Source organism: Cebidichthys violaceus, unplaced genomic scaffold (genome assembly GCF_023349555.1).
Source record: "Cebidichthys violaceus isolate CVI_PGR_0920_01 unplaced genomic scaffold, fCebVio1.0.p SCAF_1, whole genome shotgun sequence".
NCBI classification, from domain to species: Eukaryota; Metazoa; Chordata; class Actinopteri; order Perciformes; family Stichaeidae; genus Cebidichthys; species Cebidichthys violaceus.
In genome coordinates, this window is record NW_027176262.1 from 9,256,485 (window position 1) to 9,273,244 (window position 16,760).

A 16,760-nucleotide genomic window follows, 5' to 3' on the forward strand; every position below is an offset into this window, starting at 1 on the left:
GTATTCCCATTAGGTGGTAATTGGGGTTCCAGTGTTATCAGCTTGTTGATGTGGTGATAAAGGGACAAGGGGACATTAAATACTCTATTGGCCACACATTTTTATTGACTTTGTGTTTTGCTCTGTCCCTTTGTAAGCCTTTTTATCTCTCATTAACAAATTCACACTGACTCCAATGGAAATTGTGATCATTCCACTCACAGATCGATGTTCTCTATAACAAATTTGAAGAGGCAAATACAATACAAACATCGATTGTTTGTGGTGACAGGGTGGAATACATTTTGAGTGAATGTTTGAAGTATTTTGAGCCGTCTCTATTTGGTCAAATTTCACCACATGAACCCAAGAAAATTGCGTGTACAATATTCTTATTATTTTTCATTGACTAATACAAGTTTTGCCTGACTCTTGTGTGAAACTGATGACATTTTATGGCTGAATTATGTGTTATCTTTGAGTGTTTATTTGTTATTTGCTATAGGTTTTTAGTTCATTAATCTGTGTGTGTGTGTCTGTGTGTCTGTGTGTCTGTGTGTGTGTGTGTGTGTGTGTGTGTGTGTGTGTGTGTGTGTGATTCATTCTGTGTATCCAGAGTTGGGTGGAGCGTGCAGGCAGACAAGCTCTTCTATCAGACACGCTAGATCTATCGGAGCTCTTCCACCCTGACACCTTCCTCAATGCTCTGAGACAGGAAACTGCCAGGTAATACCGAATGCTTGTGGGTTTATGTGACACAGAAAGAGTGTGCACGCTATAACAAAACAAAAATACATCTTTTTGTGGTTTTAGGTCCATGGGTTGTTCTATGGACAGTTTGGTGTTTGTCTCATCGTGGAGGAGTCCTATTGCACAAGCCAAGCTACAAGTCAAGGTAGAATTGTGACAAGCACACGTTATCCTACAGAACATGTATGCAGACGCACGCTACTCCCATCCAGCTGCAGAATACGGGCGCTATAAACAAGGCAGACTCAGATATTCTTCTATACCACTTTCAGTCTTAATTTATTTCCCTTTAATGCTCTGATTTAAGGGTGATATACATATGTAGTTGCACTGTCTACAATTTAGGTACTTTTTGTCATTTGTTTCTTTTTTGTCATGCCAGCAAAAGTTGGCACGGCTTGACTTGCACATGGATGAAATATACAAAGAGAGAGGGGAAGGGTGTGGGTGCTTAAAATCAGGCTGCAGCTGCAGGGAGGGAAGGGAAATACTCCGACATCTGACAGAGAAAGACAAAGGGGATAATTGTTGTGAAGCAATGAGGTCTCTTACACACACACACACACACACACACACACACACACACACACACACACACACACACAATGAAGATTTTTCTGGATTTGTCTCTCGCTCACTCTCTTGCTTTTTTTGCCCAGATTATGGTGATTTAGCAGTTGTCTGTGTATGTCTGACATGATGCCAGAGTTCCCTTTATTGTCTGCTCTACTGTGGAAAATCCCTGAGTCACTAGACTCATATAAACACTCTCTCCCATGTACAATTTGTATAACATGCTAGTTAATCTGGTGACAGCAATGTGTGTCTTCCTCACATGCTCTACATTTCTCTTTGTTTACACACTCTGTCTTCTTTTCCTTCCTCTTTATTTCTCTCTTTTCATGTCTTTCTATCTCACCAGACCTTTTGACTTCCTGTCTCTCCTCTCTCTCTATGTTTTTTTTCTCTTCAGTTAACACTCACTTTGTTCTATTCTCGTCTTTACCCCCTACTCCCTTTGCCTCCTTTAGCTTCTCACGCCTTCTCTCTCTCGCTCCTTTTCCAGGTCGGAGGTCTCCAGTTGGAGGGTTGCAGTTTTGACGGCGTTCATCTTTGTGAGAATCAACACGACTCTCCCAGTGTGTCGGCTGTCCCGCTTTGCTACATGGCCTGGGTTCCACAGGTATGTATTTGTGTTTAAAACAACACCGCATGGACTTTAGACCAATGCAACATATTTGTTGTGCTGTTTGATTGTTTATATTGTCTGATATAATCATGAAGCTAACAGTAATTGAGTTTTTATACATCCTAAGGGAGTATTTCAACCAGAAAAGTAACAATTCGACTGATGTATTCATATACAAGCAGTTCTCAATGGCACAATGCTTAACACTTGCCTTCATATGGGGATTTTTGGGGATGTATTCATTGATATGATGTGTTTGTGGGAGTAGCTGAGAAACACAAACAGGCAACGTGCATACATTCATTAATTTGTGTGTTCTACTTTTGATCCTAGAACTCTGCTGCTGACTCCGCTGCATCAGAGGAGAGTATCTGGCTGCCTCTGTACATGAGCTCAGAGAGGGTGAAGGTGGTCACGCACATCCGTCTTCCCTGTGGTGCGAACCCCAACCAGTGGATACAGACCGGAGCGGCTCTCTTTCTCAAACAACAGTGAAAGAACGAGCAAATAGAGACTGTAGCGACAGGAGCTTTTGTGAGCACCGTTAGCTTGAGGCGAAGATAATATTGTCATGAAAGTCGAATTTGACCGGGGCATCAAATACTGGACAAATTGTGAATGCTCGGAAATGTCAGGCTCTGATAATGACATCTTCATTTTTTTTAATTAAACACCTTAGCTTGGAGACCAAAAACTTAAACATGCAGTTACTGTATGTCAAGACAATTTGCATAATATGGGTATAAAGGAAAGCGCCGGAGGACAAGAAAGCAGGATAATTGACTTTGCAGTGGTCTCCTTTTTGGTTTAACAGCTGTTAACACACTGACACTGGAAGGAAAAGTCCTTTATTTTCCTTTCATGGGCTAGGCGGCCACATGGAGCAATACCATCTTGGGACATGGGACATGAACATGACATTATTTGGATCTCAGGCAGTAACAACCTTTGATGCCTCTGACTTCTCCATGTTAGTCTCACTACTCCACTCATCCTATACATTTTCTAAGATAGTGTAAAACATCTGTGAGTTATTTTGTTAAAAGAGCTTTTGAGGAAAGCAACAATATCTACATTTCCATAAGTTTTAGATTTGTTTCAGTTATTTTCTTGCCTTAGCCCTTATTTTTTTAAAATGAAGATGAAATAAATGTCATTATTGCTATAATTTTTAGCAAAGTAGGTGCTAACACTTGTAGACATCAAGTAAAGTGGTTTGTGAGAAACTCTCTCTTGATTTATTTTTCAGTTTAGCATCTCTTATCAGTGTGGAAACACCAACACAAAGACAGTTGTGTGTGTGTGTGTGTGTGTGTGTGTGTGTGTGTGTGTGTGTGTGTGTGTTTCAGAGCTGGGCTGACATTCCACACATCAGTAGTCAGAACTGTTCAACAGTAAATAATACAGATCGCAGTTCACTCTGCTTGTCATGCCTCTCACTCAATGCTGAAAACGGACTTTACCGGAGTGTTCCCAAAGCCAATGGTGGTTCTCTCTCTCTCTCTCTCTCTCTCTCTCTCTCTCTCTCTCTCTCTCTCTCTCTCTCTCACACACACACACACACTCATAAGCACTCAGTTAGTCCCTAACCTCTGTGTGATTGGTTCTGAGCTGAGGTTGAGCGGAGTCAGTGAAGCTATGATGGATGGCCACAGAACTACAAGGGAGGGTGTAAGATGTGTATGTTTGTGTGTGTGTGTTTGTGCATGAATCCAGCCAAGAGCATCAAATTTGATTCATGGCTTAATTAAGCTATTTATTTTGTTCCTGTATCTACCTTTTTTTCCTTTTGTATTCATGCAGTTGTGCAAATGTTTGTGAGTGCGTCTGTGAGCACTCTTCTGTAAATGTGTGTGTGTGTGTGTGTGTGTGTGTTTGTGAAGACAGACAAAAGGGTTGAAATGAGGGAGGAGCGGGTATTGTGTGTGCACTGCAGTGTGACAAAATGGGAGTGAAATGGAACAGCAGGTTTAAAAAAAGAGAGAGGATTGGATTTCGGCAAAACACGGCCCTCTGGGTCAGAGAGTGAATGAGAGACAGAGGGATGCCGACATAGAGAGAGAGAGAGAGAGAGAGAGAGAGAGAGAGAGATGATGCAGGGAGTGAGGAAAAAAAGGCTATAATAAAAAAACGATGAGAAAACTGTAGAGAAATGGGAAAATAAGGACGACGCAGGTTGGGAGGAGAGCAGGGGTTAACGGGAAAGAGTTGGATGGAGAAGGTTTTCACAAGTCTGGGTTATGGAGAAATGAAGAGGAGGGCAGAGTGTGAAAGAGAGGGAGCAGATATTGAAGAGATTCTACAGTGTGTACAGCTCCTACAGTACAGAGCTGACAGGGGATTTGTTCTTTCTACAATATAAAATGATATGAAAGAAAAAGAGAGAAACCCTTTGACCCTACATGTTTGTACGCATGTATCCTTGGCATATTGGTTAAATGTTGCTGCATTGAGTATAAATAAAAGCTCTAAAGCCCAATTTAGTTTTCTACTGAAAGCTTCTCAAAATTCAACATTCAAAACAGAAAGTGTTGTTGCAAAACTCTCCCTCAAGTTTTGATTTGACTATTGTCCTGCAGGCACAGATGGAAAATGAACATCAGCATTGCACCAAACAAAAGATGCTTTGCCGATGGCTTGTTTCCAAGGTAATGTGTTTACAGTTTGTCTTCATCTCAAATTAGCATGCCAAGTTTGACAAACCATTGTGATAAAATTCTGACCCTGATGACGTTCAGTTGCTGCTTTAGAGAGATGTTTGTTTTTGATTTTTGATCGCAAACCCACACAATATGAGTCATTACAGAGTAAAGATTTATTTACAGCCACACGTCACATTGCTACACCTGAACTAATCTGAAGTCAATGCTAAAATCAAAACAGTCATAGATCCCACATAGAAACAGCCTGAACACAACACAACTAGAGGGGCACTCGGAGAGCACAGACCTCCACCAAGGCCAAATGGCCCTATCAAGACCCCATCTCGCAATGTTAACAGTGAAACATAAATAGTGTATCTGCCTGATTCAGATCCACTCAGAAATGTAATAGGTTCTTCTTTATCCCATGCTTCAAGTTTCATGAAAATCGGGCCAGTAGTTTTTCTGTAATCCTGCTGACAGACAAAAAAACTCACTGAGGAAAAAGGGTTATATTTTTAATGCTTGATCTCCTTCCTGAAATTCACCACACTCCAACAAAAATAACAAAAGTTCTGCTTTTCTGTCTTCTAGTTTCAGATCATTCTCTTCAGTTCTTTCCATTCCCCTGCTTTTGTGACTCTCCATCAATTCTCCCACAACTTCCTCCACTTATTCTTCTATGTCACCCACCATTCACAGTGCGTGGGACTTTCCTATGTTGTTTCACCAACAATACAAAACAATGTTTATGTAAAGCTTGCCTATGTGAGACATAAACATTTAATTCTTCTCCGATAATCTTTCTAACACACGTATTTGTAACATGTAGTCCAAAATAAATACTTAAGGATGTAAACAGAACAGAACCAGACCTTTTCATTTGTTTTCCTGTCCTGCAGATATGTAATCACGACATCTCAGAGGTTGTTCATTGAACAACACTGAGTCACTCCGTACACAGCTTGTCTAATGCATCTGACCCTGGTATTTTAACTTCGCCACCCAGCATGCTAACTGGGCCAACATCTGGTCGGTCCCCATGAAGGGTGGTAAAATGTTTTGGGTTCCAACATGAGGTGAGATTTGTCATTTGGGTTTCCGGATTTCAAATGTTAATCACTGCTGCGTCAGACTTTCAGCCACATTTCAGTGAGAGAACCACAGAAACCTCTGATGTGCCACCGCCAGACTGACCACTTCTCCTCGTACACCGTACGCTGTGTTTTGTGTCCGGGTTTTGAGAAGGATTTTGGACTGGAGGTCTCAGGGACAGCTGGTGATGACACCTCTGGTCTCTCCCACTGCTTCCATCAGCTTCACTGTGGACACACTGTGTGATTCCCACATTTCACTGCAGTGCTGCTTTTTTCAATAAACACCCACCTGGATTGCAAAAGATGTCACAGCATGTCGCACCTCGGCAGAGGGTTTTTTTAGGGGTGGGAAGTGCGAGGAAAAGCTAACACCTTCCCCAGGATGCTCAGGAGGGGGAGGAGGATGAAATAGTGCTTGAAAATACACTGCAAGGAGGAGGTGTGGGCGCAATGGAGAACATCACTGTTGGAGAGGATGAATCAGATCAATCCAGTTTCCTTCAGGTTTGATTGTCACAGAGACCAGCACCATTATCCCCCATTTAGGAAAACGTATGTATTTCGAGGTGAATTAATAAATGAAAAATACACATATGCACACAAGTCCAATGCAGCTCTGTCACCCAGGATGAGAATATAGATTTTTAATAAGGAACTATAAGTGGTCAGCCGCTGCCTCAGCGAACTCGAAAATCCTCCTCTCCTGCTAATAACAATATATGATGCCCAATGAACATTCAAGTAATTACACAGCATTTATATTCACATTGTAAAGACGGCATGTCTAAATGATCTCACATAATAGAGAAGGCCTAATGCCTTGAGATTCAATTTGGTGTAATCATGGCAACAAAAAAAAATCTTTCCAGTTTTGATATCATATCATTTCCAAGGCAGAAGATGCTTCTGGTGAGGGTAAAATGAAGAACACATCAACCATTTTCAAAGGGACCTTTTCCTCATAAAAAGGCAGGTCCAATGGACTGATTTTTTATGATCCCATCCACTGATGATGACAGGAAGTGTGGCTGGATGCTCTTCAACATTTCACAAAAAAGAAGACCTTGTGTTAATTTGGGTGAACCAATCCTTTAATTAAGAGTCTACACACAGTATACTGAAACATATGAGTGTCATGTATAAAATACTGCGAGTGTGTCGAAAATAGAAAAGACTGACTGTGCTGGTGAAGACGCCAGCCAATCTGTACGATAAGATCCTTTATGATGTGATATGGCACCTTCCTGTTTACTCCCTTCAGCAGGTGAAAACAGCTTTTGTGTTGTGCGGAAAGTTATTTCATGCTGTTGCTTTGTTTAGATGAGCAAGTGGGAATGATGGAACACACATATGTTCTCCTCAGTGTCCTGTCCAATGGTATGTGTCTGTGTCTGTGTGTGTCTGTGTGTGTGTGTGTCAGCGTGTTCTTTCCCTGGAGAGATATCCTGCCTCCAGCAGAGTCAGAGGGGCTGACAGATGACCACAAGGTCACTCGTCTCTCTGCTCTTTGATTCTCTCAGGAGACGCAAACACACTTCAGGGGAATTTCTTGCTCTTTTTCTTTCTTTGCCTCATCTCGCTTCTGTTCTCTCGGTCTTCACACTCCTCTTTAACTCTTATGGTATGCTGCTGCCTTTACACTTTTTTCTCTGCTTCCTTTTCTCACCCTTTCTCCTCCCCCTCCACTCTCTTCTCGCCTAACTTTCTCTCTTCTCTCTTTGCTCCTCAATCTCATTTTGTCTCGTCTTGTCTCTCTCTCCTACTCTAATCCCTGATCTCCCTGCAGACTAAGGGGATTATTGTATTATGGCTAGATGTTAGACAGAATTCCTTTAGGACTTCTTGTCATCTCTCATGCGGTATTTGAGACTATTGACTGGTTAAAGTGGTGGGACAAAAAGACAGTTTAGCCTATTCTTTTATGTATTATCAGAAATTGTAACCCTTAATTGTCCAATAGAATAGAGTTTTCTTTGAAAAATACCCTGTGTCACATTATAATTAACACTGTTGCATGCAAAAACTTGGGGTTGTGATTATAAAATGAAACTTAAAAAATAAAAAAATATATATAAGAATTCAACGGGTATATGGCAATAGTGTGCTGTATGTGTTAGTGTGTTTGAAAATTCTCCTTGCAGACTTAAGAGAGCACTGTGTCACAGGAGTCTGTATTGGAGATGTGAGTATATCTATAGACTGTTGACTGGAAGAAAATGTGGTTCTAAAGTCTGTCAGCTCTTTTTTAATCGATACTTGTTGTAAATGCTTACACATTATGTGCAGGGGTGGAAGTTACAAATTACATTTACTCTCATTACTATAACAAATCAATGTATGTGTATTTTTACTCTTTATATGTAATTCAACTTTTACCTGTGTGTTGTTTTTATCCCAATTTATCACATTTCAAGTTGCATCCAGAGTAAAAACAAAGGTATCCAAGAGTGTGTCTGCCATAGTATAGGTAAAAAGGCAAAGTAAAGAAAAGCTGCATCGACAGTATCTTAATCGCTTAATTGCTGGTTTTAGGGTTTAATACACTATCTGGCCAGCAGGCTGAGTGACACAATCAAACACACCCATAATGTCATGTGATCAATAGGCGCATGCTGGATCTGGCTAACATGCAAAATGCTAAAATGGCGGTTCCTCATGGAGACCTCTGCTGTCACTGAAGAACATTAACCGAGTGAGGTGTGTGTGAGGCCATTCTGCTGTTTGAGACCGTAGAGCCTCATCCAGCTCCAAGTGTTTGACAACTTTGAGGAGCACAAGGGGACAGAGAGACTGGGACTGGCTGTAGTGGGACAGAGAGACTGAGTGGATTTCATGGACTGAGAATGAAGGAGCAGAGAAATTGAACCTGGAACAGATTGAGGAGGCTCAAAGAATGACGTTTAGGTGAGTGCAATTAAACTCATTGAACAGAGGAGCATGTCAACGCCTGCTTGTGTTTGCACACCTGTGTGCAAGAACTGCTGCTGCTTTTTGCTTTAGTGTGTGTGTGGCTGCAGCTGCTGTGGAGTTTGTGTTGTTGCTTTGGTGATGTTATATTCTGCTGTTGATTCTATGAGAAGTGACAGGATATTTAATATATGTTGCTTAATACTGCTGTTGTTTTTTTTTGTGGTCTATTATATAACCTCATCATATAAATATTTTTCTTACCTTCCCTCCATATTTAAAGAAGAAAATCAGCCCTTTCCTTCCATGTAACACATTGTATAGCGTGTTAATTTATGACCATAAATAAATCCAGAAGTGGACAATATGAAGAATGTGTTGAATCCATACGTTGAACGTAACATCACAAGGCAATAACATCCTGTATGCACTTTGCTTGTACACACACACCAGCAGTAAAATACACACACGTTCATTTTCACATACTGAAAGCTGACATTGAATTGAGTGCTTTTTTATTTTGTGACCAAAGCAGATGCTTTGCTTCGAACAAATAATAATACAGCTTGTGATGATTCAGCCTGGCTGAAGTTTGTATATTCAGTACACTGTGAGAGAGTAAGGCCCATTAAGCTGAAGAGGTCTCCCCAATAAAACAGGAAATGGATTTTTATATTCTGTCAATAAACTAGGATGTTTCATTGGCAGTGCCAGAGGACTTCAACTAGTTTCACTTTCTCTAAGCACTTTTAGTGGCTTTACGATTGGCTTTAAGCTTAACACTGAGTTTTGAAAGTATCCAGTGATCCCTGTTCAAAATATTTAAAATGATCTGTTGAGATTTCCCTTCATCAAGTGAGGTATTAGCTTTTGCAAAGGATGTTAGTCAACTTCTTCTCTGAAAAGGAGAAACTTGGATTCACAAATAGCATTCAGACACAAGAGTTCAACATCCCCAACGACGGAGAATACAACCTTGGCTCGATTAGCGCCTGGTGCAGCAGCTTGAAAACATTTAGTTAGAGGTTTCTGCACTTTGCCCAGCATCCTTTTTTAAAGTCAGCTTCAGCAGTTTTTGTGGTAGTCAGTACCTCCTGAATTGCTGTCTTTGCAAAACCGTTTTCCTTCAGTACAGATGCTCCACAGCCGGCGCTGGCTGTTGCAAAGATCTCTTGGCACTGGGACACTATTTTGTATCCACTCGTTTACAACAAATGCAGATGGATGTATCACATCTTGCTCTAGATTCTATGTATCTTTTGATTGGAGGATATGGTGATAAAATAAACTTCTAGACACATTCATCTGTATAATTTCTGTTTGATGTGTTCTATGAGAAAAACACATTATAGTCACTGAAGAGTTTTAGAGGCACATCATCTAAATGCTTTTTGAGGGAACCGTTTCTCTGTCCGCAGCTGTTCTTTCTTCCTTGATGGTTCTATAATCTTGTGCTAGTTAGAAATCCACTTGCAGGCGACAAAGACTCAGAAATTGAAGTTTCAACAAGTGATTTGCAGTGTTTTTCCCATGCTGGATCGTTGTCACCGTCGATGTGCGGCACATCCCATCTGAAAGCTGTTTTCTGGATTGATTTTACATGAGGCCTTTCAGTCTCAATCAATCAGATTCCAACTTGTGGCTGCAAATGGTGTCCGTCCACTGATGCAGTATGTGTTACAGTGTTACAGGGGGGTGATTTAGAGCAATTTTGTGGTCCAACCATATAAGAAACTGGTGTGTGCCTTCTCTGTTCTCCAACATGCTTTCTTATTGACGTAGCTGTAGCTCACTGTCCAGCTTGGCTATAATACAAGTTGAATTATAAAAACAATCTTGCAGGAGATTGGACTGTCCATCCTTCCTGCTATAAAAGAGAAAGGGATTGGGGCGAAGAATGGAGGGGCGAAAATAAAAGAAATGATTAAGAGAGGGCGATAAGGAAAGGGAGAGGAATATAAAAATATAATTAAAGTGGAAAATAATACTAGACTGTTCCAACAGCCCCTCTCTCTACCTCATGTTCAGCTTCTTTCCTTTTAAGTTACCGTTGAACAAGCTGTTTCCTACTGATTCACATTGGTTTATTGTTGCCGTCATGCTGATAGAGAGGGCAGGAGTCATCAGGATTATTAAAAGAGACAAAAAATACTTTAAATAAATTATTAGGAGACTTTGCTTCGCCTAATAATATACAGTGAGAAACTAAAAGGGACAGGACAGAGAAATCTTGTGTGTAGTGATTCCAGTTTGGCCCCAGTGATCCTCTGCGCACTCCATCTAATATTGAAGAATGTTCCAGATTAGAAAGCTGACAGCAGCTAACTGACCAGCTGCACTAACCCCTCCCCTCTGCCGTCACAGCCAATGGAGCAGCGTAGATTAATGACCCCCTCAGACCCCCGGCCAATCACCAAACTCGGCTCTCATCTCCTGCAAGGGATGCCCTTGAGCAAACTCATACGCACTCATTCAACCAGGTACACACACACACACACACACACACACACACACACACACACACACACACACACACACACACACACACACACTCTCTTGGCACTCACAAACACACGCAGCTACACACTCACCACTTAATTTAGCCTCCTCTGAGGGCAGCGGGCCTCTCAGTGCTGATGTTTATGGTTTCTCTGAACTTGCAAATCACCGCGGTTATGGCTGGGCAAATTTATGACCACGGCCCTGTCTACTAGCCCTTTAGACAAACCATGGATCACACACACAATTACACAGTCACACACATAAGGATATTAAAGATGATACACGTGCTCAGACAGCAAAAAGGTTTTTGTTGTGTTCTGTGGCTCATCGTTGTATGTAGTGACCAAAAAAAGGTAAATCATTCATTCCACCATATTTAAAGCTGATAAATATGCATCTTTTTTCAGTTAATGAATCACTGCGAATTGCTTTTTTACAAGGAAGGTGAGTGTGTCGCCTCTACTGACAGCAGGATGTCTTATCTTTGAGCTTTTGTTATAAGTGGCCTCTGAAGGACCAGAAGCTTTAAGGTGTAAAATCCAGATTCCGCAGTTGATTTAGTTGATCCTGCTGCCAAAAAGGGTCAATTTTTAGTGGGTCTTTAAAAAAAATGGGCAACTCAATCATTTTGAGGATTTGTGGTGAAAGTGCAAGGCTTTGTTAGAAATTGGGAGTTTAAAGTGGATCTGTTTGTGTGACAGTGAATGCTACATAGAGGTGGGGGATTTGCACCAGAAAAAACTGCATTTTCATCTTTTTTTTTTTTCTTTCTCACCTGTATCCATTTTGCTTTTTGATGACTCATCATGACCTTGGCTGCACTTATGTGGAGGGAGAGGCACAGTCGGGGAAGTGTCGGTAACAATCACGCAGTGAATGCTTGCCAATTCAGACCATGTGTGGGCTGACACTGGCCAACTCACTTCTAATCTGAAAAAGGAAAAAAGAAAATCCTCTATTTTACTCCCTAATTGCAGTGAGTAATACTGTTATCGACATAGAAGCGTCAGTATGCAGCATGATACACGGAGGTTGTTTTCTTTTTAAATCTAAGGCAGTGTTTGGTGGATGCCACCTTACTGTGGCCAAAATGTGTCTTCATGTGCTGCTGCTGGCTTTTAATGTTATTGAACCGTTTCTTACATAAGACAGCCATTCTCGTAGGACAGGAAAGACGCCAAATGTATTATTTTCTCAAACTGTTTCAACATTAGCTGCTCTCAAAAGTTTATTTCCTGAAAGGTGTGATTTTGCACCTCCCATGCTGCAATAGGACATCAGTTTCCTCTCAAGAAGAGTTGATCTGTGGTGAGAACGTCTTGGAATAAAGATAACTTTACCTCTGAAGAGAAGCAAAATAAGTTGTTTGATTGGCTATAATTTAATGAGAAGACTTCTCTTAATTGCACAATGTTTTTCGTCTGCCCTTAAACTGAACTCTGCACATCTAGATAAACGACCACAAAGACGGTTCTCTTCATGAAAATAGTCCCAGAGGCTGTTGAAAATGGGAGGATTTGAATGGCAATAAAACTTGTATCATCTTCGCCATGAAGATCATGTGATCGGTCATGTATGTATGTGCGTCCGCGAGTGAGTGTTCACCTCTGTCCACGGCTTACAGCCCATTAATATCTAAGGAGAGGTTAGCCAGTTGTGGCTTGTGTTCATTCAATCACACAAAACAGCAGTGTATTTAGTATATCTCTCTAGTTTGTAAATGCTGTTAGTGTCATGTTGATTGTGATGCTGGACCCAAGAGCAGAATAGAGGCAGAGCAGAAATGTTTAAACAGTCTTTTATTAGAAAGCACGAGGTGCTGGAGTGTTGTGAACCGGCTGGAGGAATGGTCGGCAGGCTGGAGGAGCAGACAACCTGAGGCTGAAGCAGACAAAGGGTTTAACAAGCGTTTCAGCCGTAACATTGGTTCCTGGTTGCGAACTGAACGATCTGGCAAAGACTGAGTGCAGGGCTGGAGAATATGAAGCCTGGAGCTTGATTAGGGAAGTACTTTCAGCTGTACCGGTTAATTAGGGGGATGAGCACAGCCCAGACCATGACAGTTAGTCTGTGGTGTCACAGGAAGAGCTTTCCAATATCTGCTGTCACATGATACAATCTATTTGCTTGTACATCAAAAAAACTCAACTTTAACCCCGACTGAATAATATTGCTGTACGGAGGACTCTTGATAAACTAAGTGTGTTCCTGTGCAAACATGCAACAATTTGTGTACATAGAACATTATTGTTTTCACAACCACATTATGCTTGTGGATTTGTGAGCCTACTCGGATTTGCCTTTCTGTGCGTGTGCTCCAATGTGTTTGTGTACGAGAGAGGAGAGATTGCTATCTTTGGCTTTCGTCTGTATCATCAGCATTGCATCAGCAAAGCAGTGGAGTGTTATTGAGACTCGTCTCAAAGTAGCTCTTCCCAATCCTCTGTCTTGAGGAACACAAAACTCTGTTAGCCCCCGCGTGCCTCGGAAATCTTTGAATTTTGGCAAACACTTGATGATGAAAATTCTTTTAAGTCTTCAAGCGTCAAACTTGTGTTAACCTAATTAATTGTATTTTCCTGTGAGTGGAAAAATAACACATTAACCCCAAAAGTTCCCAATTTGACACTTCGTCCAAATTCAGACCAGCTCTAATGCGACTCTAGGTGTCCATGCAACAGTGTCTACAGTATGTTTTAATGCCTATCAGCCTGTTGGATAGACTGTCTGTTCATTTGTGTGTGTAATTCTACTAAGCGCTGTAGCCAGGGCAGGATTAGTGCAGCGTTTCTGTCACTAACATGCTTCATTAGTAAAGATGAAGTCAGCCAAGCAGTCAGACAGAGGCAGTCTGACAAAACAGTTGAACAAATTGAGGGTGTGCGGAGGAATGTGAGTGTAGACAATGGGTGAATGTAGAGTTGAATAAGGTCATGGCATCTTTCGTACCTAAATCCTAACTAAATTTGACAATTTGAATAAGCATTTCATTCCTCTATTTTCCCATATGTGTTTAGTCCATGTGTTTTCATCAGTTTGTCTTTGGAATGAAAAAATGTTGGGAGAATAAATACAGAAGCAAAGCTGACAGACCTGCAGTCTAGGGTTTGGGCCTTAAAGCCAGGATGCTGAAAAGAAACTGTAGGGAAAAGTAAAATTAGAAAGGCAGAGAGAGAGGCTTAGGTCGAGATGGAGAAAAGGAGAGAAGAAAATATGGGACACCAAGAGTGTGAAAAGAGAGGAAGATAAGAAGCAGGGGGTTTTCTTTTGGCTGAATTTAACAAAACAGCATCTTCACTGTGAAGAGAAGGAAGGAAGGAAGGAAGGAAGGAAAGGGGAAAAGACTTTAGAGCATCATTCATAGAAAAACAACAGGAAAAGAGAAAGAAAGGGGATCAAGAAGTAGGAGAAAAATAAAATATAAAACAAATGAATTTATAGAAAGTCCTATTCACTACAAGGTTTAGAGCTATAGATGAAAAGCACAAACATTACGGCTAAAGATAGAAAAAGGAGCAAGAGAAATTCAGCAAAAGATGAAAAGTAAAAAGTAAAATAAAGGCAGCATGATGAAGTAGAAGGGTAAAGACATATCGAGTGGAAGGAAGGAATTAAATGGAAGGTGAAAGTGAAAGTTTTTTTAAAGAGAACAAAGAGGGGGGTGAGCTTGATGGAAAATCTGACAATAGCAGAGACAGTAAATAAATGCAGAGTGCTTCCTCAATGGATGGAAAATGGGGAGAATATTAACAATTTCTCTAAAGAAAGAGGAAGATGAAGAGGACCTCTGAGTCTTCACTAGATGAAGAGGGAGGGATACACCTCTTCTTCAAGAGAGGAGTGTGAGGTTGACTCATCTTTATCCAACACGATGTCACTCTTCTGTAACAAGCAGTGTCTGACTGCATTGCTTTTAAAGGCTGTGAAGGGAGAGAAATGGTGTTAATGGCTCCAAAATGCTTTTAACACTCCTACCCACACAAGTCAGACTCCTGCCTTCTCCATCTTGCTTTCACCGGTCTAATTACAGCAGGTGGCCCCTGTTTTGAAATTTAAGATGACGCAAAGTGGGCACTGCAAAGCGAAGCTGTTCCATCCAACGGAGGAACAAATGAGGAGGAAGCAAAAAGTGACAGATATTTAAATCAAGTTTACCATATTAATCTTGGTGATCTTTAGCTGTGCATGTTTTAACTATTAACTATTCTTGCTGTTCTTTTACACATTGACAGTGTATGTAGTTAGTGTTTGCATTTGTCAATTCAAGCATTTAAAGCCACTTAAAATATAAATGCATCAACAGACTCAGCTCTGATTTGTATGCAGAGAATATGGTGGACTTTACAAGTTGTATGAATAACCAGCAGGATGTGTAATCCATAAAACTTTTCATATCTCCATTGTCATTCGTGTGGTCCCTCCTGATCAAGTATGCATTAAAGACATGGACGTACTCCCCCAGCCACACTCAGCCTGGCTGTGCCTCAGATGTCAGGCCGCCTCACCTGTTCAATACAATATTCAATTGTTAAGATCACGATCAGATTCCAGTGTTTCATTAATAAGCTTTGTGCCTCACTGTGTGGATGTGACTTGGATCATTCTGTTATGTGTAAGCCAACATCAGGCTTGACTTAAACATTGCTTTCCTAACTTTGTAACTCAAAATGTAAATATGAAATACATGGATATAAATTTACTGAATTTCTATTTATCAAAATAATGATATCCGATACCAGATGACACTGCTGCTGTGGACTGCTGGCTATATGAGACTATAGCCTCAGTAAATGTTGGATAAACGTTAAATTTAATCTATGTGTATCATCAGTATTATGACCATATAATTAATAAAAAGTCTAATTTATCTACTGTGATGTAAAGTCTCTGACACCGCTTGCTTTTGACTAAAGTTGGAAATACTGTGTGAAACATTGTGTCACTGTGTCCTTGTGTAAAATTATTACACTGACTTCACCATAATTGCAATTTTCATAAAATACGATGCATCTTGTCAGTACAAGGGGCGCACATATTATACATCAAACATGATATATTTACGGTTGGAATGTCTTAAAGGGCCAGCGTGTAGCACATAGGGGGATCTATTGACAGAAGTGATATATATTATTTATATATGTTTTCTTTAGTGTATATAATCACCTGAAAACAAGAATCTTTCTGTTTTCGTTAACTTAGATGGAGCTGTTTATTATCTACATACTGAGCAGGTCCTCTTCAGGGAGTCCGCTAAGTTGCACCGCCGTATTGTAGCCCGATACGGACAAACCACCAAACACTGGCTCTCGATGGCCGTCCTCGCTTTGTGTTAAACACCGTAGTTCTCCTACATGTTTGGCACACAAAGTTTCTGTTGGTTGCAATCTGCAACCTCACCACTAGATTTCGCCAATTCCTACACATTGGCCCTTTTTAAAGCACCATCAATTATATTTGTTATTACTGACCATACAACTGAGAATCAACTCCTGCTTTTACAGCAGTTTGTCAGTCTATATGATTGCCTGCCAACACATTTGTCATATGTTTTGCGAGTTTTACGTAGCTGAATGTTATTATCTTCTAAAAAGAAAATGCTGATTAGAAGCAACAAATAAGCAGCCAAATTGTTGTATTTGCCCACTTTTAGCACATTGTATTGCACTAGTATATATCAAAAAGTGTATCCCCGAG

The 16,760-nt window shown here is 40.7% G+C and overlaps 1 protein-coding gene across 1 annotated transcript in view; it reads left to right on the top strand.

Annotated features, from left to right (window-relative positions):
• Nucleotides 1–5,386, top strand: part of dync2h1 (dynein cytoplasmic 2 heavy chain 1) — a 107,008-nt gene extending 101,622 nt beyond the window's left edge. The window contains 4 exon segments of the mRNA XM_068709569.1: nt 596–705; nt 793–874; nt 1,796–1,912; nt 2,252–5,386. Of these exon segments, the coding sequence (XP_068565670.1) occupies nt 596–705; nt 793–874; nt 1,796–1,912; nt 2,252–2,413 (471 nt within the window). The 3' untranslated portion in view covers nt 2,414–5,386.
• The last annotated feature ends 11,374 nt before the right edge of the window (nt 5,387–16,760 follow it).